Consider the following 24,791-nt stretch of genomic DNA (forward strand, 5'->3'; position numbering starts at 1 on the left):
TTGAACTACCAAACTCAATTTAATCAAAACTTTATATCTGAGTTCGCTACTAACAGCTAACAAACTTATGATGGTGTGATATTCATTTAACTTAGAAATATAGATAATAAGCTGCTTGAGAAAGTCTGTGTTAGATCCAAAGGCCCAAAGCAGCTCAAACAGCTTATTGATGACAATTATTATTTCAGATTATCTGAACGTTAACTACCACTTTACAAAGTTATGACTATATGTTACCGACACCTGTAGTATCTATGAAATGGAAAGTAAAACTTCCACCCATTATAACCACCCATTATCCTGCAATTGCTAAAAAACGTATTCACTTTCGTTGCATCTAATGATGTCAGGTATCCAGAACTAAAATAAATTAATTGGTTTCTCAACAGCACTAATTGGTCTAGAAATCTTAGGATACTTTCTCCAGAGACAGCACAATAGATCTTATTGTGTCTTATGTTGAGGTTTTTCCTAATTAGCGCATCTAGGTACTTTTACGCTTTCTTAGCTGGGAAGTTTCTACAGAGTTCCTTCCTTCTCTTTGACTAATTTATGTATTCCTCACAAGCTTCGCTGATTTTCGTGTATAGCTTCAGGGCTATGTCCCTTATGTATTTTTTGACTAGGTCTATTCTGAGGTCTCTATTAACCTGAGCGGCAAGGTTAATGTGTTTAAAAAGTGGCCGTAAGCACTATAGTTTTTTCGTTCAACTACTTCTTTTGTCTTGCATGTGGTTGTGCCAACTGAACAGCTTATTAAACGTGATTCCCAGGTATTTGATGCTGTCCTTTCAATTTATCGCAATATCACCAACTCTCACTCTCGGTGAATGCTACCTGTGATCTTTTTGTGTATCACCGTCCCTTATTATTATTCTATGTTAATATCGGGATTTATTTAGCTATTATCCTATCTGATATGTTGATATCGGTCTAAAAATTAATAGAAATTATTTCTATATAAGATTTTAGATTATTTATAACTTGTTTTTTGAGTTTACCTAATCAATATGCTTGTAATATAATAATAAGTTGAAGATCATAGAAACCATATATTGGTATCTCACTACTAGAGTCTAAATATATGAACTTTTAAATTAAACTTTACTAAAGATATTTTTTAAATCAGAACAGTTGAACTCAGCATGAGAACTAAAAACCCAATTCTTATTAAGTATATAATTAAAAATTTAGTAATTAAATAAAAAAAATGGATTTGTAATATAATTATCTGTAAGATAATGTTGCAGTCACAATAAATATAAAGCCAACATAAGTTAAATTACTTTTTTAATTAATGCATACAGTTTTTCTAGAATTAATTTTATTAAAACATAAAAACGTTGACAATACTTAACCTGAAGTCAATATGAATAATAAAAATGATTAACTTTATAACCATTTTTAATTGTAGGAAATCACACAATTTATGTTTTTCAAATTTTTATTTTTCTATGACCGCATTTATTGAATTAATAAATTTATTAATAAGAAAACCATTAGTCACGAATTAATTAATTCATTACGTTTGAGTTCAGATGCAAAGATACGCAATAAATTTGAAAAATTAAATCGTCAAACTTTGAAAGTATAAATATAATACATAAAATATACGAGTATAAAGAAAGTTTCACTTAACTTTGAATGATTGAATTGACATCATCGCAATGATGAAATATATTGTTTCAGATATGTAGTATATGTATATAAAAATTGTTCATTTGTAAACATCGTAAGTCACAATACTAATCATGCTTGAAGTTTTTCACAGGTAATTGAAAGTGTGACTAATCTTAAGTATCTGAAGAAGAGGCAGGGAATGGCAAATCTATTTGTAAAATGACTCAAATAAAATTAAATGACTTTAATTTAATCTTATCGAATATTGTGTTAAGTTTTGGGAAATTCTTATTTTATTTAAGGAATTTAAAACAAAATGTTTTAGCAAAAAAGGTGTCGGAATTGGTAATAAAACATAATCTGTTTCATCATGGAAAATCAAGCTGAGACATGCCAATGCAATGTGAAGAAAGTGCAATGAATTTGTATTTCACACAGAAAAAATGCAGATTCACAACTGCACAGTTCTGGAAGCAGGTAAGATACACTTCAGTCAAAAGTAGGTCCACAACAAAACCAGCAAAAAACAAAGTAAAACATAAAATTTTAACACCAGCACAAAGCACAGATTTGGTTTCCTTAAAATTAAGAAGAAAAAGGCTGGGTATGCTTTCATGCTGCTGAGCAATGATCCCAGCAGGAAACTACTATGATAACTGCCGAAGTGCTTGTGTTAAAACCTGAAATGCACCAATTTCTTCTTTTTTAAAATTTGAAATCTTCGCCTAATTTTTATAATAAAAACATTTTAGCATTTCTTTTATTTCTGAAATAGTGAATAGTGTTGAAATATAAAATTTTCTTGACAAAATTATAGTAATTCATTCAAGCATTATTACAAAATTTAATTCTCTTATAATTTACTTAAATAATAAATCGTCCATTGAAAATAACTTACTTTTGGATAATTTGAATGTTAATTTAAAAAATCGCTTACATTTTAGCGTAATATTCGGTCTAAAAACTCAACCGTTGACAATAGTTGAATGGGTAAGCACTGGGCTTTAAGACACTAAACCCGTGGAGTACCCACGGAGCACTGTGTTGGAACGTTGACGTACTTCGGCAGACGAACTGTGCAGGAGTTGTCATAACAAAGAAGAAGTTGAATCTATCATGTTCTATATCTTTGCCGACAAAACAGCTTCAATATACAAAACACCATTTCTTCACTGGTAAACTTATCGATTCTACTTAAATTCTAGATCTAGAAGCGATAATCTAGAAGACCAAATCGTTTAAGAAGAATAATACAAGGAGCTTTATTGGAAGCAATGATTTTAGCAGCTCCCCTTTTCCTGGCAACTAAATATACATACAATTTTACACAGCTTACTTAAAAAGCTATATGGTCACCATAAAAATTTTACTCCATAAATTAATTATTATTGTCTTCAACTCTCCTATAATAATTTTACTGCAATACGAGTATCAAATATGCAATGTTTAATCGTTACTCTGAGTTGGTACTCCTTAAAAACCTTTATTCTTTTTTATAGTTGGATGTTTCCGTATACCTTACTTTTTGTTTACGGATATATGACATATTATGAACTTGACTTTAATAAAATTAATTTATTTGTTTTTTTGCGCAAAAATCACAGTTTCTTATCTTGTAAAATGTACAAAAATTACAGGATAACAACAGACGCAAGAACAACAAATCCAACTAGGTGCCAACCATTCTCAGTATTAAATATGCCAAACTCGAATCTCAAATTTAACAGTGGTTTACATAAAACTGCATTAAATAGAAACAGCAGCGGTAAAAAAATAGCAGCGGTAAAATAAAAACTTTAATAATAAAAAGAAAAACACAAAATCATAAAACGTTTTCTATCTTAAAAAATATGTTTAGGATAACCCCAACATAACATAATCGATTTTCCGCTCCGTATTTACAGAGAAAATTAACTTACAATAAATCTATAATAGACTAACGTAGAGTTCTATTCTTTTAAGTTCTATCTCAACAGTCTTTATTATAAGTTTTAATTTTTTATATCTACATATTTCATGTGGTAACTAGGAAGTGCTGCGATCACACGAGATAAGTACCTGTCTGTATTCTAATACTTAATAAATAATATTTATATACATACATATTATCACTTATTTTGTGTGATTATTTTTTTTGGTAGTGTTTTTTTTTGTTTGTTTAATTAAATATATATATGCATGAATAATAAAATTCGTATTATATTGATAAAAAAAAATGATAACTTTATCAATTTTCCAAAAATAGTATTAATCATGGCTATGCAAACAACATGTAAAGAACTAATATTGATTATTTTTCTTAGTAAAAATTATTTGGCAGTCAGTCGCTTTGTATTTTCTCCTGGGATAGACATTGACTTTACAGTAATAAAGGAAAGGAAAAATTTGAATGTCATTTCCGGGTTTCATATGCAGACAATTTCAAATATTATTTATTATCACTATAGTTGCAAAAATATATTGTATTATTTATGATTTAAATGAAAATAATATTTGATTCTGAAATTGTTATGATTTCTTTTTTTATATAAAGAGGAATAAATCTTATTTTTATAGAACAAGAGTTAATGATTTTTTTCAAAAACATGGATATCCTTATTATTATTTTAATAAAGTGATTCAACGATATCAATCCTTAATTGTATGTCAAATATTGATTAATGAACTATATTACATATTTCAAGTGCACATTTAGAAAGAACATGATTATCGGCTTTCCTTGGTCCTTGACAAGGAAAGATGAATGTTGAAAACCTTAATTACTTTAATCATTTTAGGCACTATGGATTTCTCTCTCCATCAAACAAACGAATTCATATCTCAACTATGATTTAATGCTGCTCAATTTTTTAATGTTCTGATACTTAAGACTATATTGATTTTGATATTTAAAGTCGAGTACTTCAGTATTAAACATTAATTGTTTAAATATCTTTATATATACGTATAAAATATGACCTAATCATTTCTATTACTAATTAGTAAGAGCTAAATTTCTAAATTATACAAATTTCCAAAGTAGGTGGTGCTCACTACTGTAAAAATATACTGGCAAATATATTTTTATTCTCAAACTCGGTACTTAATACATTATCCTATTTGTTTTAACACAATAACGTTTGAGCCTAACTTTCGATTTCAAGTTTTCAAAGTTGCTGGATTTTATAAGGTTCTCGATCTCAGGATCTCTACCAAGTCCACTTGGTTATGAACCCAAATGGACCAAGTAGAGTCTTTGACTTCTCTTAGTGCAATTTAGTAACTTCGAGAGCTCTTGCTATATTTTACATAATTGCTCAAGTGAAAATATGCATTAATCATACAACATAGTACAAAATGTAGATGGCGTGAAAGATGTGAAATGGGGGTTTAACATAAATGAATTAAATTAATTATTATAAAAATGATTATAATGAGTTAAATAAATTCTTGAAATTCTTCTTTTGATTTAAAAAAATTTTATAGTAGAAATGGATTTAACATTGTTTTTTGCTTTACTTCGGATAATGGTACAATTTTTAAAGTTCATAAAAATAAATATTTTAAATAACATAAATTTAAATGTATATTGTTGTTATGTAAAGTACTTTTTAAATATTAATTGCCTGGCAACTCTGGCCTGTCATTATTCTATATTCCTTTTGTAATTATTATTCATTATTCATTTTTAGTATAGTTAATAAAGCGAAGTAAAGAACATGTTAAAAATACATCGGACCGTGTGTTTCACTTTTGCTAAAAATATATAATAGGTTATGGGCCCAGCACGCTTCCACTGCGAAGTAAAAAGCACGTGCACATAAAAAGTAGATTTAATACGTGTATAAAAATGTCGGGAACGGTGATTCGAGTTGAACCGCTTAACGCGGAAAACTACGATACATGGAAATTACAAATGAAAGCTATTCTCATAAAAAACGATTTATGGTCATATGTCGAAGGTACTGCGTCGTGTCCAACGGGCGAAGCGGCTGCAAAATGGATCAGCTTTGATCAGAAAGCGTGTGCTGATATAATGTTATCAGTAAGTGCATCAGAATTAAGATTAATTGCAGAATGCACAAATTCAAACGAAATGTGGATGAAACTACAAGCCACATATTCATCAAAAGGGCCTGCGCGCAAGGCGACGTTGCTGAAAAAGGTTGCACTTTCGCGCATGAAGGAGGGTGAAAAGGTTAGAGAGCACCTCAACGATTTTTTTGAAGCCGTGGCAAAATTAAAGGAAATTGACGTCACCATCGGGGATGAGCTTCTGGCCATACTGCTCCTATATAGCCTACCCGATTCTTTTAATACTTTCAGGTGCGCGTTAGAAACGCGCGACGAGCTGCCAAAGCCAGACATACTTCGAGTGAAAATATTAGAAGAAGCTGAATCGCAAAGGACAAAAGAAGACAGACATAGTGATGAAAACTCTCTATACATAAATCGAAATAAAAGCCGAAACGCAAAACAAAACAAACGATACAGTGATTCTAAACGAAACAAACAATGTTTTAATTGTGGCAAAATCGGACATTTTGCACGTGAATGTAAAAATAAAGCAAAAGCTGAAAATAACACGCAATTGAAAAATTCGGAAAAATCTGTAAACAATAATTTTAGCTATCATGTTGAAGATGCATTTATTAGCTCAATAAAAGAAAATTATTGGTGCCTAGCTAGTGGATGTACTGCCCATTTAAGTGCAAACCGTGAATATTTTACAGACTTTCAAAAATCGAATAAAGTGCTTAACTTAGCAAACGACAACACAACAAATATAAACGGCGTCGGTAAAATGAAAATAACTGTAGACGTATACGGTCGTGATAATAACATTGATCTTAAAGAAGTTCTATATGTCGAGGACTTGCGTACAAGTCTACTTTCTGTATCAAAAATAGTGGACAGCGGATATGAAGTGCATTTTCGCCCTTCAGATGCAATCGTATTGGACAAATATCAGAAGGTTATAACTCGAGCGAAAAGATGTGGAAATCTTTTTATTGTTGAAAATAAAAATCATTTTGCACAAGTTGCTGAAGAAAAATGTGACATTGAAAAGTGGCACCAGAAAATGGGCCACATAAATGAAAACGATCTTAAAAAATTGGCTAGTAATAACCTAGTACACGGATTAAAATTAAATCCTAAACAAAAACTTCCGACTTGCGAAATTTGTATTAGTGAAAAACAAATACAAAAACCATTTCCTAAGAGTAAAGAAACTAGAACAAGTGACTTATTAGAGATCGTGCATAGTGATGTGTGCGGACCAATGAGAACAGCATCAAATTCGGATGCAAAATATTTCGTAACATTTATTGATGACAAATCACGCTATTGTCAAGTATATTTTATAAAACAAAAATCCGATGTATTAAATGTATTTAAGCAATACAAAAGAGCAGTAGAAACATTTACGGGTAAACGAATTAAGGCTTTACAATCAGACAATGGTAGAGAATACGTTAATTCTGAATTTAATTTATTCTTGAGGAAATTTGGTATACAAAGACGCTTAACTGCTCCATATACGCCGGAGCAAAATGGTATTGCTGAACGTAAAAACAGAACTCTAGTTGAAATGGCCCGTTGCATGATGAAACAAGCTGAAGTTCCGCCAAATTTTTGGGCAGAGGCCATAAATACAGCGTGCTATATTCGGAATAGGTGTCCTACAAAAGCATTGAACGGTGTAGTACCGCACAAGTTGTGGACTGGTAAAATGCCAACTATTGTACATTTTCAAGTATTTGGGTCTAAAGCATATGTCCTAAAAAAGGATAAGACTAGAGATAAATTCGATTCTAAGTCAGAACCTTACATGTTTGTTGGATATTCAAACGAAGCGAAAGCCTATCGGCTATGGTCACCTACAAAACGAAATATAACAATAAGTCGTGATGTCGTGTTTGTAAACAAAAATATCTATCATAATAAATACGAAAACATTTATATTAACAATGAAAACGACTGCCAAACAAATGATTATATCGATATTGCGTTCGAAAATTCTGAAAATCAGAAACCGTCGGTCAATCCGAAAATTGTAGAAAATACAGATACGCGAGAAGAAAACTCCATTCGTAGAAGAGGTCGTCCGAGACTTATTCGCACAAATTCACGCGGTAGGCCTCGAAAAGAATATTACACGTCAAATCGGAATGGTGAAGAATCATCCAACGAAGACGAAAATACAAGTTCAGTAAGAAAAATTGCTGATAAAAACCATTCAGATGATGAACCTGACAACAACGTTTTTGTTTTTGAAGATTGTGAAATGGCGTTTCTCACTACATATCAAACTCCAGTAACGATTTTGGAGGCACTTGAAAGCGATGAAACAAATTCCTGGTCAAAAGCGCTAGAAGACGAAATGGTGGCACAACTAAAGAATAAAACATGGGAAGTGGTCGAAAGACCGAAATCACGAAAAGTTATTGGGAATAGATTCGTGCTTCGAACTAAAGATGACGAAAAACAGAAAGTACGATTAGTAGCGAAGGGTTTTGCACAACGACCAGGTGAAGACTTTCATGATACGTTTTCTCCAGTCGCTCGTTCAACATCTATAAGACTACTTGCGGCACTGGCAGCAAAAATGGATTTGGAGATCCATCAGATGGATGTCATTACAGCATACCTAAATGGAGAGATCGAAGAGAGTGTCTTCATGGAAATTCCCGATTATCTTATACCATTCCTGAACAAAGTTGTTTCATCAAAACCAGTGGGAAAAACTTCAACAATATTGTGTGGAAAAGTTAAAGAAACAGCGCAGCATTGGTTAAAGGCGATTAAATCAAGTAAGTCACCTGTATGTTTATTAAAGAAAGCTCTTTATGGACTCCGTCAGTCTGGGCTATCATGGTACATGAAATTGACAAAGAAACTACAGAATATGGGTCTAAGTGCAGTACAACAGGATCCTTGTGTATTCACTAAGCGAGAAGGCAACGACATTGTTTTGATGACAATATATGTAGATGATTTACTAATAGCGTCCAATAATAAGTTTCGTATAAAAGAAATAAAGGCTGCACTTGCGAATGATTTCGAAATGATGGATTTGGGAATAGTAAGTAATTGTCTTGGCATCGAGTTTCATCAAAATTTAAGCAAGCATCAAGTTTTTCTTTCACAAGAGAAGTATGCAAAAAGCATTATTGAAAAGTTCAATATGAAAGACTGTAAACCAGTGAAGACTCCCATAGAATTGAACATTAAGTTAACGAAACCAACAAAAATTGATGAAGGTGTTATGAAGATGTATCCCTATCAAAGCTTGATAGGAGCATTAATGTACTTAGCTGTTACAACTCGACCTGATATTGCGTTTGCTGTAAACTTTCTTAGCCAGTTCAATTCAAATTATAACGTGGAACATTGGAAAGCAGCAAAACGAATTCTAAGATACCTTAAAGGTACAAGCAACTATGGTCTATTGTATGAGAAAGACAATGAAGAATTGTATGGTTTGGTTGACGCTGATTGGGGCGCTGACTTAAACGATAGACGTTCATATTCAGGGTATGCGTTCATTATATCAGGAGCAGCGATATGTTGGGAAGCTCGAAAGCAACGTACAGTAGCGCTTTCAAGCACTGAATCAGAATATATGGCCATATCTGAGGCCACAAAAGAAGTGTTATATCTAAAGGCAATCCTTGATGATGTTGGCATTACAAGTAAGACAATTGAAATCTTTAATGATAATCAAAGCGCTCAAAAATTAACGGAAAGCTTCAGGTATCATCCACGGACAAAGCACATTGATATTCGTTATCACTTTATTCGCAGCAAGGTTAACGACGGCACTGTTAAAATCAAATATATGCCAACAGAAGAAATGCCCGCAGACGTCCTTACCAAAGGACTCACTACAGAAAAGCATGTTAATTGCTTACGGAAATTAGGAATGAAATATTAAAGTCATATTTTATACATAATAAAAGCACTTTAAGAGGGGGTGTTGTTATGTAAAGTACTTTTTAAATATTAATTGCCTGGCAACTCTGGCCTGTCATTATTCTATATTCCTTTTGTAATTATTATTCATTATTCATTTTTAGTATAGTTAATAAAGCGAAGTAAAGAACATGTTAAAAATACATCGGACTGTGTTTCACTTTTGCTAAAAATATATAATATATATTATTGACCCTCGTAACGATTGTAAGAGTTGAAAACTGTAAAGTTAAAATTTCAAATGTATGTTAAAGTAAACACCGAATGAAGTGAAAGCTGGCAGTTGCAGTCATTGAAAGTGCATAAGATAAATGCTGTCATATACACTGATATATAACATCTTCAAAGATGTAGACTCGCAACAGAACAACAGGAAAGAGTGTTAAAAATTGCAGTGTTAAAATTGAGTTACCCTGCACCCTTAAGCAAATTATATGCTACATCTGAAGTAGCAGTTCCTTTTATGATTGTTTTTTATTTTGCAATTAATATACACATTTTCTTGTATTTATATATAAACATAGCTTCTCTTATCTTTGTTTCAACTGGATTGAGGCCACTTCGTTAATATTTAAAAAGCAGCAGGGAAAAATGAACAAGGCAACCGACGAAAAATTGAGGTTAAGAACAATACCCGGCAAAGGCTGCCCAAAATTTTCGATGGAAAACGTTATAATTATTAAGACGATTTCAAATATGTAAATAGAACCTACGTTAAAAGAAAGTTAAATATTGGATATTGTAAATCTTGCAGCTCATCCAATAATAGGTAAAAAAATATTATTTATAATTAACTAAGAAATGAAAGATTTTGCATGTTAAATATAATGTCGTATGTTGCCATATGAAAGGATTTAGGGAATACATATATTTTTACTGCATAACACTGAATTGTTCTGGTATTTTTGGAGCATAGACCTACTAACCAACTAAATGATTTACTAAATTATAAACAAGACTAATTTTGCAGGTCCTATTGTAACTAGCAGTAGAAAACTAAAATTACTAAGAGAACTATATACTGAATTTTTTAAATAATACTGAATAAAATTAGTTATTTTAACCAATATGTTATTTAAAAAATAACCACCAAAAAATTCAAGTTCAAAAAAGTTTCAGATAGATTCAGATAGTATTAATAGATAGATTAAGATAGGTAGATTTAGTATAATTAAACTATTTCAAATTAAATAATACTATATATTTGTTTATATACTAGATATATTTTTGTTTTAAAATGCTTCAGATTTTCACTATATTATAAAAATGGTTAATTTATATCGCTTAAGTTGTATTTCACAAATCGGTACCGATTTCAGTTCATTACATATACTTTCATTTGATGCAATTTGATGTGCAATTATAGTGCTTTGATTTTATTGAATAAAATTTTAAATTAATTGAAATTTATCAATTAAAAATGAAAATAAAATTAATTAATTCAATTATGCTACAGCTGGTTTAGGATTTTATTTTAATACGAGTACAAGCCAAAAAGTAAATTTGTTACTGAACTTTCACAGCAAATTTTCTGTTAATTTTCTGTTAACTCTAAGTTCGAACATACAAGTCAAGTACATCTTTGGGTCAGTTGGCTAATGAACACTGGCTCTGAGCTTCAAATTTTACAGACCACAAGTTCAACCCTTGGTACTTGCAGTTTTAAAAATTTTTTTTACTTATAATTAAATATAAGAAATAATTCCAAGACCACTGCTGTTAGGTATTTGACAATACTTGAAACAGCTGTATTGGTTAGCCAAAAACTCAAATAATTAATATAATAAATAAACTACTAATACTTTTTGAAACCTCTCTAACAAAATTGCAAAACTTCATTTTTCACAAAATGACGCTAAAATTTTTTGGACATTTTTTCGTAAAAATATTTTATTTTCTTCTATTTTCTGTTAATCATACACCATTTTCCAGTAATAGTACTTTCAAGTAAGCTATGTGTACCCATAAAATTTGAAGCTCAAGCTAAGACATGTCGAAAAACCGTGCACCAGGAACTTAAAGACGCACAGCACTGGAACCAGATCACGAGAGAAGCAGGTAACATAATAAGATTTAAAGAAATCGTTGAAGCCCTAGGCTTCAATTAGGAGAGAAGGACAGCAGTAAATAGGTAATAATTCCAATTTCCAATTACCATAGTTCCAATTAATTAGCCCTCATAGCAAGTATAGATTCCAGTCATCAGCTCATTTCAATAAATTGATCACGAAAATAAATACTTCATATGCAAAATATTGTTATTGGTGTAATCAGTAGGAGTTATCTAGTGACATAAAAAGACAAGAGTGATTATCGTTACTTGATGGATAGGTAGTATCAAGAGGTATACCCCCCGACAGTTGCTAGAATCGACATAGGTGATTTTTTTTAGTGCGATGAAAATATATTCAACTAATTCAAACCTTTTTACACTATATATTATGTTGAGGCTAGTTGAGTCACTTTTACTCTGCGAGTCTCTATTAACTGCGAGGTTATTTCGAGAAAAGTGTATAGGGTAAAAGTGTATAACAACACGTTAGTATATATTACCTAACGAGAGTAATTAGTTCCTCGAGCCGACTGCTCGCTTTCACATTATTAATTAAAATGCGTTACCAATTAATTGGGAGACATACATAATTAAGTAGTATGAAGTAAACTGTATTTGCTTAATATATAAATGAAGATATATATTTTTATGTTAGAAACTCACCATTTGCAGAAAACATGTTGACAGCAGAAAGTGTCGCCGTGTGCAAGATCCCATGACATAATTATTCCATTCAAAATTTATACTAAAAAAATTCTTTTAATTAAAAAAGTTGGAGAGCTGGAAAATCGTTGCTGTGTACTGCGTATGTTCGTATTTTGTCTTCTCTTTTTTGTTTTTGTTCCTTGAATTTTTTCTTTCGTACCTTTAATTGGTATTTCCGTTCAGAACCGGGACGGACTGGTCAAATGCAAGGCTCCTCTTCTTGGTTTAACGAATAAGCCGTTTGAGCTTAAAGGCTAGCACAGACCAAACAGAGTAACCAAAAATAAATAAAAAAAAACAAAGCAAAACAAGTTGCCCGACAACTTTGCGTCGTACTCTTTGCTGTTGCTTGAGCAACTGTGATCAGTTCAACTTTGTTGTTGTTTTTTCTTTGCTTTGTTGTTAATCTTGTTTTGTCGCTATTTGTATTGCATTTTACTATGACAAAAAAAAACAAATAAATTAAAATATTTCCCTTTATTAAACATTATTAGAAATTTTTAAAAAAGAGAACTATTTTAGACTTTACCAAAATAGAGAAAAAAATTGTTAATATTTAACAATGAAAAAAAAAAATTTTGCACTAATGTCCAAAACCCGTTTTCAATTTCTCTATTTAACGACTTTTTTTTCTTCTTTTTTTCGTTAGACAAAATAAATGATTGCGTTTTATTGAAAGCCCATTTGTAGGTGTTATTGACCTAGGTCATTCATCTGATTTTCAGTATTCTTCAATTATTAATAATTTGGATTGCGTCACGCGTCACTATTCACTATTCACTTTTCATTATTCATTATTATTCCTTCATTTTTACTTTTTATTAATTCTAATATTAAACATTTCATGTAATTCTTATTAACACAAAAATTGAAAGTTTGCTTTTTTTACCACTAAATGACTCAATAATTTATTACTAAATTATTTCTTTTTGTTTTTGTTTTTTTTTTATTATTAACTACTTTTCCACACACGTCAATTTGAATTTCCGCTTCTCAACACGCAACGCACACCTGCACACAAACAATTGGTAAAAGCGAAGCAGCGAAATAGTGAAATTATTTAATGCAATTGACTGATTGGAAAAATTTAACAAATTTATGGTAAATGCCAAATTACGCGTACGAATTCGCGTAACAATCGTTTTTTGGGCAAAATGTCAAGTCCGTTCAAATTGTTGCAATTTAATAACAAAAACAAATTCACTTAACACGCACTACTTACAAACACCAAAACAAAAGATGACAACACTCGAACGACCGCAATGACGACCACTCACTTCGAACAAAACTCATTGAATAAACGTTAGTGAATTTGTTTTTAAAATGCATTTCGTTATAATTCTTTGTTATATTGCTCTCGCTTTCATACTTCAACGAAACCACCTGTTGCATGAAGTAGGTAACTTCTGGTGAGAAAAAAGGATACATATAGTTGTAGATCTGGTTGTTGTATTTGCTAAAAATAAGTTTTACTTATTGGACTCTCCCTGTTACTGCAAAATTTGAATTTAAAAAATTATTATAAAATAAAAATTATAATTTATAAAATATTAAATAAAAATAAATTCCAAATGCAGAAAAAACAAATTTCTGAATTTTCAATTATTTTTATTTTAATTTATTAACTTTTCAACAATTTTTTTTTTTTTTGCAGCGGTTCTTTTGCATCTTTATAAATAGTCAAATTCACTGCAATATAATTTAAAATTGAAATATAAGTTAAGATAAAATAAAATATAAAATGCAAGAGAGTAAAATGCGCTCTCTACAATATTAAAGAATTTTGTTTAGCATTTAATACTAAAATTTTATACAAAGGCCGTGTGCGAGTTCGAGTAAATTGATGGTAAATTGAAGGAAATAGTAAATTATGTCGGTATGGCAGCGAATGTTGGTATTTACCAGAATTTTGAGTAGGGTAAATTAGAAAAAAATTAGGTTAATACTAATATAATAACAAAAATAATAAATAAGTGCAATAAATAAATAAATAAATATTTACATATGGTAAGTGCAGTGCAAAAAATTTCTAGCAAATTTCAATTTACTCGAAGTCGCACACGGCCTTCAATTCTTCCAATTACTTATTGTCATTTCATTTATGGCAGATGTATTTATAAGTAAATATATTAAAAAAAAGAAATGGATTTAATATTTTTAAATATTTTAAACTTTAGTAGTTATTTAACAAAAATTGATCAAAATATATACCACAAAATGAATCTAATAAAGTAATTAAGTCAAATATTGATTATGGAGAAAATAAATTAAATTTAATTAAGTAAATAAATAATTTATAAATAATTAATAATAAATACGTATTAATAAATAAATATTTTCTACAAATAATAGTGTTAAGATTTAAAAACAAATTTACAATGATTAACTAATTTATATAGCTGTGGTTTACGCATTTGTTCTAATTAATAACACAGTTAGTGCAAATTTGCTTATAAATTAACAACAAAATTGATGAAACTCTAAATTAAAATAAATCAAATTAATTATACATTAGCTTTGTGTGCTAACACACGAGTTCAAATTTGGTAGGTTTGATTTCTGACACATTCTGAAAAATTGTACCAATAAAAAATTTGCAGATACGAGTATAGGGACAATTGTACTAATAAATATTTCCAAGTACCACTGATGACTAATATTTGGAAGTACACTTGGCATCTGTATTTTCAGCTCAATAATTCACTTAAATAAAAATTAAAAATTATTTTGGATTTGAAAACTTCGTCACTATTATCTAATCCAGGGCTGTCCAGACTAAATAAGACCGCGGGTCAATTCAAATCACTTAATAGGTTGGAGGGTCGCAGAAATAAATACATACAATTTTGCCGACGATAATATTAAATTTAGTTTTATTGGTTCTTCATTAATTATCTTTTACAATTTTATCAATATTAACAATATTAATATTCGATTAGACTTAAGTAACTGGACTGTAATCACTTACGGTACCTAATACGAGTTTTTTGAACCAGTTGTGCAAAGAAATATATACCAAAGTCTTTGTCAATTAAGTAAATTAACGTTAAGTGTAATAAATTATTTAAAACATTTTAATTTATTTATTTGGGATACCACTAAAATAAAATAATGTAATGTTACCAGCACAAAAGATCAACTATTGCCGCAGTGCTCCATTCCGTTGGGAGCTGATACCAAATGTTAGCGGCGGGAGCATGATGCCCGTGGGTCGTGCTTTGGACAGTACTGATCTACTCTATTGGAAATGGATATCTTGTCATAGGAGAAAAATCTCCTTAACTATAAAAAGTTATCTTAATTAAATTTTAATCAATGAGATAAAGTTTAAATATTCTATAAAATATCTTTCTATATCTTTTCACTGTCAAACCTTTTTTCTTTTACGACTGCTGCCTTATTGATATTATTGTAAGGTGTGTATGCGTGGATACTCAATTATAAATGTAAAATAATGTCAAATTTCTTATTATTAAATAAATTTTAAGGTAATTCCGGAATTTGCAAATATAGCAAAACATAAGCAATGACCAGCGGACTACAAAAAAAAAATGACTGTTACATTCATCCAGTGGACTTTACTAACCAGCGACTTCAGCTTAATTGTGAGCAGTTCTAGAGTAAAATGTGTGCTCAACTTCATTGCAATCATGCTTTAGAGTTAACTTTATAGCGCAAACTTCTAATTTACTTTTCATTTGTCTTATTTTAACCTAAAAGCCTTTTAAATATTTGCTAAAATTACTGTAATAAGACAGTAAGCAACCGATTGCTTTAATAACAGTTTCAATACGCTCCAATGTGACAAGTGACATTTCTTTTCACTCGTTATGTCATTGAAAGCAAGCGCTTTGCTCTCGTTATGTTTTGGACGCTTGAACAGCCATCAAAATATTTTCAGTATCCGTTACAAGGAAGGTGCAACGAAAACGGTTATTTCAAACTCATTTCAAGCATTCGGCGTAAAGCGAGAATAGAGCTCTTGGTATTATTAAGAAATAATGCACTCAAGTACTATAGAGAACCATATTGGCAAGAAGAGCGATGAGCTTCATCAGCGCACAATGCGAAGCGGTTAAAATAATTTTGTTGGGAAGTGATGTTGGTTGGTTGGTTGAATGCAGTGGCAGGCCATTAGATAACTTCCATGTACCTCAATTATAAATTTTTCGCTGTTTTGCTATCACATTCCGCGCAAGAACCATAGTATAGAAGAATAAAGACTAAATCCATCCCCCCGAATTTAGATAATTTGATAAGTCTTTCGTCTTGACCCATGAACATTTTGATAAACTATCAAAGTAATATCTTCATAAGAACCTATATCTTCTGGACGCCAAAGCCGGGCATTCACAGAGGAAATGTATTATGATTTCTTTCTTGTGCAGGTTTCCACAATTTCTGCAGTGAGGGTTATGTGGAATGCGCAGTTTCTCTGCGTGAGTTCCTACACATCAATGACCAGAAAGAAGTGCAGTAAGCCTTGCAGTGTTCACGCGGTCTCTTTGGATGAGTTCCGAGGATTTATTTTTATTATAGGTATTATTATAGGCAAAAAATAGCGGAAGGTACTTTTTTTAATGGTCTCTAGGGTAATATAAACCGGTAAGAGTGATGTTGAGTACAAGGAAATATTTATGTTGTGTAAATAAGGGTTGAATTTTTGACTTAACTTGCAAAATTCACTAAAATATGAATTAAGTAAACAGTAAAGTTTATGACTTAAGTCTGCTTAAATCACGGTTCTGAAACACAACAATGGTGAGCACTCATGGGTGTACACAGGTAGGGGCAGGGGGCGCTCGTTCTCTGTAGATTTATAGCTTCAAATGGAATATCCTAAACTTTTATAGAAAAGCTCCCTTTTCGTTAGATTTAAATTTATCTAAATTAGATTTATGCCTTTTTAATTTCAATCTCCTGTTATTGTTGTGATAGCTCATGACAATAGATAGGACAGATAACATGAAAGGAATTATAAATACAAATACATGGGTTAAAATATGGTTGGGTAAGGGAAGTATGAAATGAGAGAGGATTGCTTGGGAACATCTCTCTGTTCATTATACCAAATCAGTACTCCTTCAAACGCTTTCTAATCACTTCATAAATTTTTATTTTTATTTACTATATAAAAATATTAAATCTCAACATGAATAGAAAAAGATTTCCTTTACATTCGTAATTCTCATCTCATTTTTTGACTATAAACTCAAAATTTAATGCAAATATGTAACGATGTATTTACTTTACTTTATTATCTTTAGAGCTTTTAAAATTACTTAAAATTGTTTATTTATTGTAGCATAAAAAGTTGAAATGAACAAATTATTTAATAGAAAATATATTTTTTTAAACAATTTAGCACAAATAAAAAATTATCACTTCACTAAATATGAAATATTTTATGAGTGTAAACGTATGTGTGAGATGAATTTTTTTTCTTAATAGTACGAATATTAAATAATTATTTTAAATTACAAATGGTTTTTATGATATACACATCTAACAATTAAATATTCTTAATATTATAGTAATTAGTTTATTTTACAATTCAAATAGTCGCCTACAAACATTTCTTAAACATATATACAAATATTCTGTACATACAATGAAATTAAACTAATTTTTAGAGATATTAAAATGCATGACTTCTCTGTGAGGTGGGAATAAAAGTACTTATGATTATAATCAATTTAAAACAAAAATATGGGCTACTATTCACATTGCTGTTCAACGTTTAACTGTTTGCGCGCATTAAAATCTAAAACAGAAATCTTCAATTGCCAAGAACATGAAGTTCATCATCTTTTACTTTTTCTCTTTGACGTACTGCAACTGCAGTCTCCACGAGCAAATATAAACATTTAAATTTGTCCTTTTCATCGCGATAGCTCGCTAAAAGAAAATAACAATATCAAAAGTATTAAAATATTCACAAATTTGAGATATATTTATTAGCTTACTTTTATTGCATCCGCTTGGATTGCTAAGTTTCACAGACGGATAATTAGCTCTTGTTTCACTGACATTATTGTTGTCATCGTCGGTTGTAATCACGTTTGAGGATGTAAAAACAGTTCCCTCAGCGCCCACAATTTCTTGTTCTTCCGCTTCCGCTTCCACTTCATCATCCTCATCTTCATCCTCCTCGTCTTCCTCTTCTTCTTCAACTAATTGAGCAGAGGATACGACAGCATTTACATTTGCTGCGGCTTGTGCTGCTAAAATATTGTGATCTGAAATATATATACATCTTTGATTATTTTACAATATTAAAAAAATAAGAAAAGGAAAAAATTTGACTACAAGTTATTGTTGTAGGAACTTAAGCATATAAAAATATTATGATTCCGTAGAGTGGATCAAAAAAAAATTTAATTAAAATTTCGACCACGAGATGTTGTTGTAGTAGTTGAATCACATAAAAGTGTTTTAACTCCAAAAAAACTAGTTGTATGGTAAATGGTAAACTATTTTGTAAAAGGGAGTACGGGCAAACACTTGTCTATATAGACGTCTAAAAGTCGGTCACCTTTCCCAACAAGAACAGGAAATCAGGTGTATGTTTGCTTGATATTTGTAATCTCCTAATTTTTTCCCCACAAAAGCACAAAACCTGAACAACTGGCTTTTGCTGTTGATTCCAATGAATTTATGAAATTCTAGTCATAGATAACTCACACTCTTGAACTATTCTGTCTGCAATATCACAATCAATATAAATAACGCAGCTGTAATGACTGTTCTCAGCATCAGCGATGTTTTCATTTACATAATCATACTGATTGGGTTTTAGCTAACTCTAGTATTTAGTCGAACTCTGTACTTTTTATTGGAAAATTTGTACTTGTTGGAACCTTTCAAAGCATTGACTACGTCACCGAGTACCTTATCAATGTATCTGCTGATTTTTATTAAAATTCTAGAAGAGGTTTTACGAACAGTAGTGAACTACAACAACAAAAATGCATTTTATATTATTTTAATTAATTGTATTTTTGGCTGACCATACAACTGTTTCGAGTATTGTCAAATATCGTTCATCAGTAGTCTTGAACTTAATTCTTGTATTTAATTATTCGTAAATAATTTTTTGAGACTGCAGGTATCAGGAATCGAACCCTACCTACCATGCCCTACCAATTTGAAGCTCAAAGTCAGCGCATCTTGACATACTATATTATACTATATATTTTATACATATATAATATATATTATATATATTTCAAAAATATTTATGGCCTTAGATACATTTATAGGATTTGCATTGAATTACTGTAACAATAACTATATTTAAAACCCAAATGTACGAAAATGGTTAGTTTCTTTTGAATAAAAATATGTACACCAAAAAATGTGTATGTATATTTTGGCTGATCTCTGTTATAAATGTATATATTCTAATATTATTATATATCAACTTTTGAGATATCATTCTTTTAACTTACCTGCTACATTTGAATTTGATACGGTTGTGGAGTGAGGCACGTGTGACAAAGTCCAGTATGTATTTTTTGTGCTCGTCGGACTTGTGGTTGTTACTTCCTCGGTACTGAAAACAGTCCCGTAAAATTAATGTTGGACGTAAAAAACGAAGTAAAATAGTAGTATCAAAAGTTGTACATAGAATTTGTAGAAGAATAATTTTGAAGTTTTCAAATAATCAGCAAATCAAAAATTATATTGCATATGAAAAATAATAGCATGTTGAAAAAAAGAGAAAAAATTAATAAGAAGTAAATTGTTCCCAAAAATATGTATTAAAAACTGCGTTAAATAAAAAAAGAAACTTACTTCATTACACTTTGCCACGCATCTGAATTGTCAAATTTACCTTCCTCCTCACTAACCCCTTCACAAGAGTCATATTCATTGATGCTATCATCCTCAGATCTAGAAATATCAATTTAAAAAAATTTATAATTAATTTAGATGTATTCAGAGTACATATCACTAACTCAAACATCGATACTCATTCCGCTCATCTTAACGGATTAAAAATATCTTAACAGGAGATAGAAATACCTTAACAGGAAAACAAAAATACCTCATATCTTGTTGGTCTTCAATATTTCTCGCAATTTGATATGCATTAGCGAGATCTTGAATATTACTTCCAAATTGATATGGAATATAGGGTTCTTCAATTTTGCTTGCAATTTGATATGGCATAGATGGTTCTTCAATTTTACCTTCAATATGATATGGCATAGATGGTTCTTCAATATTTTTTTCAATTTGATATACAGTAGAGAGGTCTTGAATATTATTTCCAAATTGATATGGAATATAGGGGCCTTCAATATTGTTTGGAATTTGATATGCGGTAGAGAAGTCTTGAATATTGCTTCCAAATTGATATGGGATGCAGGGTTCTTCAATTTTGCTTGCAATTTGATATGGCATAGATAGTTTTTCAATTTTGCTTGCAATTTGATATGGCATAGATGGTTCTTGAATATTTTTTTCAATTTCATATGCAGTAGGAAGGTCTTGAATATTATTTTCAAATTGATATGGAATAAAGGGCTCTTCAATATTGTTTTGAATTTCATATGGCATAGATGATTCTTCAATATTGTTTTCAATTTGATATGGCATAGATGGTTCTTCCATATTGTTTTCAATTTGATATGCAGTAGAGAGGTCTTGAATATTACTTCCAAATTGATATGGAATATAGGGTTCTTCAATATTGTTTTCAATTTGATATGCAGAAGAGGGTTCTTTAATATTGTTTTCAATTTGATATGCAGAAGAGGATTCTTCAGTATTGTTTTCTATTTGATATGCAGAAGAGGATTCTTCAATATTGTTTTCAATTTGATATGCAGAAGAGGGTTCTTGAATATTGTTTTCAATTTGGTAAGCAGTAAGGTCTTCAATATTGCTTCCCACTTGATATGGACTATAGGGTTCTTCAATAATATTTTCAATTTTATTAGCAGTAGAGAGTTCTTCAATATTGTTTTCAATTTCGTATACAGTGGAGAGGTCTTCAATATTGCTTCTTACTTGATATGGAATAAAGGGTTCTTCAATATCATTTTCAATTTTATAGGCAGTAGAAGGTTCTTCAATATTGTTTTCAATTTGATATGCAGTAGAGGATTCTTCAATATCATTTTCCATTTTATAGGCAGTAGAGGGATCTTGAATATTGTTTTCAATTTGATAAGCAGCAGAAGAATCATGAATAGAATTTACATACTGAGATTCGTTTTTAGAATTCAATTTAAAAATGTGATTTTCTATAATATTTTGAGAATGTAAGGACATAGTGTAGGAATTAGCTTGAAAATTATGTTGTTGTTGCCCTTCGCAAATTTTTGTTAATATTTTAGATTGGATATCAGGATGAAGGGACTTAAAGCCGATTGGATTTGCGGTGATAGCTTGTTGCCATCTAATAAAAGTTTCGATTTTAATTTACTATACAAAATCTAAGAAATAATTTAAAACATAAAACACCTATATTATATTACCTATATATTACATTATCATCATAATCTATTTCAGGTTCAACTTTAACCATATGTCCGTTGGGCGCTTGCTGATAGAGGGTAGTGAGTACATTCGCTACACCATCATGCACTTCTTCTCCTTGCACTTCTTCAGTTGCACCCACAATCTATGTCAGTAAAATTTAAATAAAACTTATATAAAATACAATACTTCATCTTAGAAACATTTATACATACAACTTCTGACGCAGGACTTCCAGTAATTGGATTTGGTACATTACTCGAACTGTGTATGGAGCTACCCATGCTGTTATTAAGCTTTTTGCCACGACGAGAAATAGTAAAATGAAGTGGATCATTGCCTTCTCGACGAATCATTTCTGGTAATATGCGACGACGTGCATTTATAAACCAATTACAAACCTAAAATTTATGAAGATATTACGTACAATATTGAATTATTGTAATAATTTAACGTGAATTACCTGTAATATTGTCAAATTCGCTTCTTGTGCCAGAGTGAATTTTTCCGCATCACTTGGATAAGCGTTATAACGATGCTCGTATAACCAACGTTTTAAAATTTTAACTGAATATTTAGGAAGATTACCGCGACGTTTACGCATTGATGCTGAGTCCATGTTGCTTTCTTGAGACTCCATCATGTCTTTGTAATCAGAAACATCATGCATATCCGTAATATCACCCATATCCTCCTCTACAATATTTTCATGGTCAACATTATCATCCTCGTCTACTTCTACCATGCCAAGCACTGTAACACCGTCCTGATCCATTTCGTCCTGAGATACTTCTTCAACACTCGATGTAGAATTAAAACGTTCTCGAGCTAAATAAATGAAACGTATTTATCATATTAGTAATAAGTAATACATATACATCCTATTTAAAACGTAATTAGACTAAATAATTGTTTATATAAATATTTTTCTTTTAGTTTTAATGTGTGTGTATTACTATATTCCTTTTTATATAAAAAATATCCGATATATAGACTATTTTTATTTAGAAAAAACTCTATAAATTAGATAAATAAATATATAAACATTAAAAACTATTTTTATTATTAAAAAGATTGCAAGCGTTTAAATAACAAACAAATTAATAACAGAAAATTAAATTAAACCTACTACTACTAATTTTCAACAGTCAAAAAAAAGTATAAAAATTTTTTAATTATAACTCTCCTGATTTATAAATGAATAAAATATAAATATAAATAAAAATTAAACCAATTTTTCACCTTCTTGAGAAATAATGTCCGCTTGTATTTTTGCTTCATTAGCCATGTCCTGAATTTCCTGTCGTATTTGTCGATCTAATGCTGCATTTACTTCTTCTTGATGCCGCATATCTGGCGAAAACATTGTTTTAAAATATTTATTATAAGAATTTTATTACAAACTCCGATTGTAAGTTTTAACTGAAAATAAATATATATGAAATTTGAATATTTATAAAAACTTATTTTAAATTATTATGCACTAAAATCCCTAAACATAAAATCGCTACATTTTTAATCTAAAATTTGATGACATACATTTCGAGCCTACTTTTTTATTAAAAAATGTAACGCTTCATTCGGTTACATTCTCTAAAGTGTATGTTAAATACGTTTTTGAACTTACGAATTTTTGAGACTTTGACAAACGATTGTCAATTTTTACGGTTTAGGAATTTGATTATTAAAACTTCAAAATTACTTTTTTAACTTAAACTTCAAACTTAACACTACTGCATATATCTTCTTGACAGCTGTCAGAGTATTTTTCGTCTGGGCCGCAATGCTGCGACCGCAATGGCCTCATGCCAAATAAGTGCACAGAAAAGAGATACAAAATAAAATAAAAACGCGCTTGTAATTCTAAGATGGCGGTCACGTAACATATATATAAAATTTACTAAAATAACCATTGACGAATGTGTATATTTGGGTGAACATTGCTACAATATTATAGGTTTATGCAGGCAACAATATCATAAAGCAAAATTAATCTACACTCGTTTCTTAAAATATGTAAAACGATCTCTTTTTATATATAGAAACTAAAAACAATTAATGTGAACTATAGTAGACAACGTAAAAATTGCATAAAACGTTTAGCAAAAATTTGGTACAAGATGGCGGAATTGCATATAATGTTCATCGAAATTTATAGTTTATATAAATGCCTTTCAATATAAACATTTCTGAGAATTTGTATTGTTTACTTGATTTTGAAGTTGACAATCTAACTGGACAAACGTCGAATGTCACAAAATTGTTCTTTCTTCAGATCTTCATCGTCGAAGATGTCAAATTGACATTTAATCAGCAGTAAGATATATCTAAAATAATTGGCGCACTTTCTGAAAAAAAATATTTTCGGAATTTGTACACACTTACTGAGGTTTTAAACTAATCTAATTCTTCTAGATTTATTTTTACACTCCAACTGAATATAATTTTCAATAATTCCGAACGAGTAAAAACGATTTGACAAACGAATTGAATGCATTGAATTCTTCTATCCACCCCGTTTATCTGTATTTACTTATGTGCTATTCAGCTTATGCAGGGTTGCATTTGTTAGACTCAAACGATATATGGGAATTATAAATAATTATTAATACGACATATAAAAATTGAATCATCCATTACTATGGCCGTGGGCGAGTTCGAGTAAATTGAGATAAAGTAAATTGAAATTTCCTAGAGATTTTTAGTACTGCACATATGTAAATATTTATTAATTACACCTATTTACTATTTTTGGTTAAAAGTTTTCAAATTTATATATTAAACATCTTATGAAATTTTCACAATGGCAAAACCTAATTTATCTAATTTACCCTATTCGAAACTATGGTAAATACCAACTTTGCTCGCTGCCATACCGACATAATTTACTATTTCCCTCAATTTACCATCACAGCAATTATAATTTTCTCTTATGCTCTAACTTAAACCATAATTTTGATATAAATTT

The 24,791-nt window shown here is 30.2% G+C and overlaps 3 protein-coding genes across 13 annotated transcripts in view; 1 reads left to right on the forward strand and 2 right to left on the reverse strand.

The window, feature by feature from the left end:
• The window catches only part of LOC119682064 (sodium/potassium-transporting ATPase subunit beta-1-interacting protein), a 135,523-nt gene extending 121,788 nt beyond the window's left edge, over positions 1 to 13,735 (reverse strand). For 2 of the 6 annotated variants that reach the window (XM_038095412.1, XM_038095411.1), the window contains exons 1-2: positions 13,557 to 13,726; positions 12,293 to 12,772 (exon numbers count right to left, since the gene is read on the reverse strand). In XM_038095412.1, coding sequence (XP_037951340.1) covers positions 12,293 to 12,346 — 54 coding nt within the window. In that variant the 5' untranslated portion in view covers positions 12,347 to 12,772; positions 13,557 to 13,726. Of the gene's footprint in view, positions 1 to 12,292; positions 12,773 to 13,549 lie in introns of all 6 variants that reach the window. The other 4 variants (XM_038095410.1, XM_038095409.1, XM_038095407.1 and 1 more) reach the window with 4 other exon arrangements.
• On the forward strand, positions 8,773 to 9,587 carry LOC119682067 (secreted RxLR effector protein 161-like). Its single transcript, XM_038095414.1, has 2 exons — positions 8,773 to 9,296; positions 9,352 to 9,587. Exons 1-2 carry the CDS (start codon positions 8,789 to 8,791, stop codon positions 9,522 to 9,524), a joined length of 681 nt encoding a protein of 226 aa, XP_037951342.1. The 5' UTR covers positions 8,773 to 8,788; the 3' UTR covers positions 9,525 to 9,587.
• Positions 13,736 to 17,779: 4,044 nt separating the features above from the next.
• On the reverse strand, positions 17,780 to 24,319 carry LOC119679615. 6 transcript variants are annotated; one of them, XM_038092070.1, is made up of 10 exons: positions 24,209 to 24,319; positions 23,066 to 23,176; positions 22,287 to 22,651; positions 22,039 to 22,224; positions 21,823 to 21,968; positions 20,385 to 21,743; positions 20,132 to 20,230; positions 19,786 to 19,901; positions 18,301 to 18,573; positions 17,780 to 18,232 (listed from the first exon to the last, which is right to left on the reverse strand). In XM_038092070.1, the coding sequence occupies exons 2-10, from the start codon at positions 23,172 to 23,174 to the stop codon at positions 18,114 to 18,116; spliced, it is 2,772 nt and encodes a 923-aa protein (XP_037947998.1). In that variant the 5' UTR covers positions 23,175 to 23,176; positions 24,209 to 24,319; the 3' UTR covers positions 17,780 to 18,113. The 6 variants fall into 6 exon arrangements, with proteins under 6 accessions (XP_037947998.1, XP_037947995.1, XP_037948000.1 ...); XM_038092067.1 differs by having other exon boundaries at positions 23,066 to 23,245; XM_038092072.1 differs by lacking the exon at positions 24,209 to 24,319 and adding an exon at positions 24,034 to 24,144.
• Positions 24,320 to 24,791: the final 472 nt, after the last annotated feature.

Source organism: Teleopsis dalmanni, chromosome 2, assembly GCF_002237135.1.
Source record: "Teleopsis dalmanni isolate 2A chromosome 2, ASM223713v2, whole genome shotgun sequence".
NCBI classification, from domain to species: domain Eukaryota; kingdom Metazoa; phylum Arthropoda; class Insecta; order Diptera; family Diopsidae; genus Teleopsis; species Teleopsis dalmanni.

Excerpts from the sequence above, each read along its gene's own strand:
- LOC119682067 (XM_038095414.1), top strand. The coding sequence starts at position 8,789 with ATGAAAGACTGTAAACCAGTGAAGACTCCCATAGAATTGAACATTAAG. Across the intron at positions 9,297-9,351 it reads TGATGATGTTGGCATTACAA|CTTCAGGTATCATCCACGGA; the intron begins GTAAGACAATTG and ends ATTAACGGAAAG.
- LOC119679615 (XM_038092067.1), bottom strand. The coding sequence starts at position 23,189 with ATGTTTTCGCCAGATATGCGGCATCAAGAAGAAGTAAATGCAGCATTA. Across the intron at positions 21,744-21,822 it reads GATGATAATGTAATATATAG|ATGGCAACAAGCTATCACCG; the intron begins GTAATATAATAT and ends AACTTTTATTAG. Across the intron at positions 18,233-18,300 it reads TCCAAGCGGATGCAATAAAA|CGAGCTATCGCGATGAAAAG; the intron begins GTAAGCTAATAA and ends ATTTTCTTTTAG.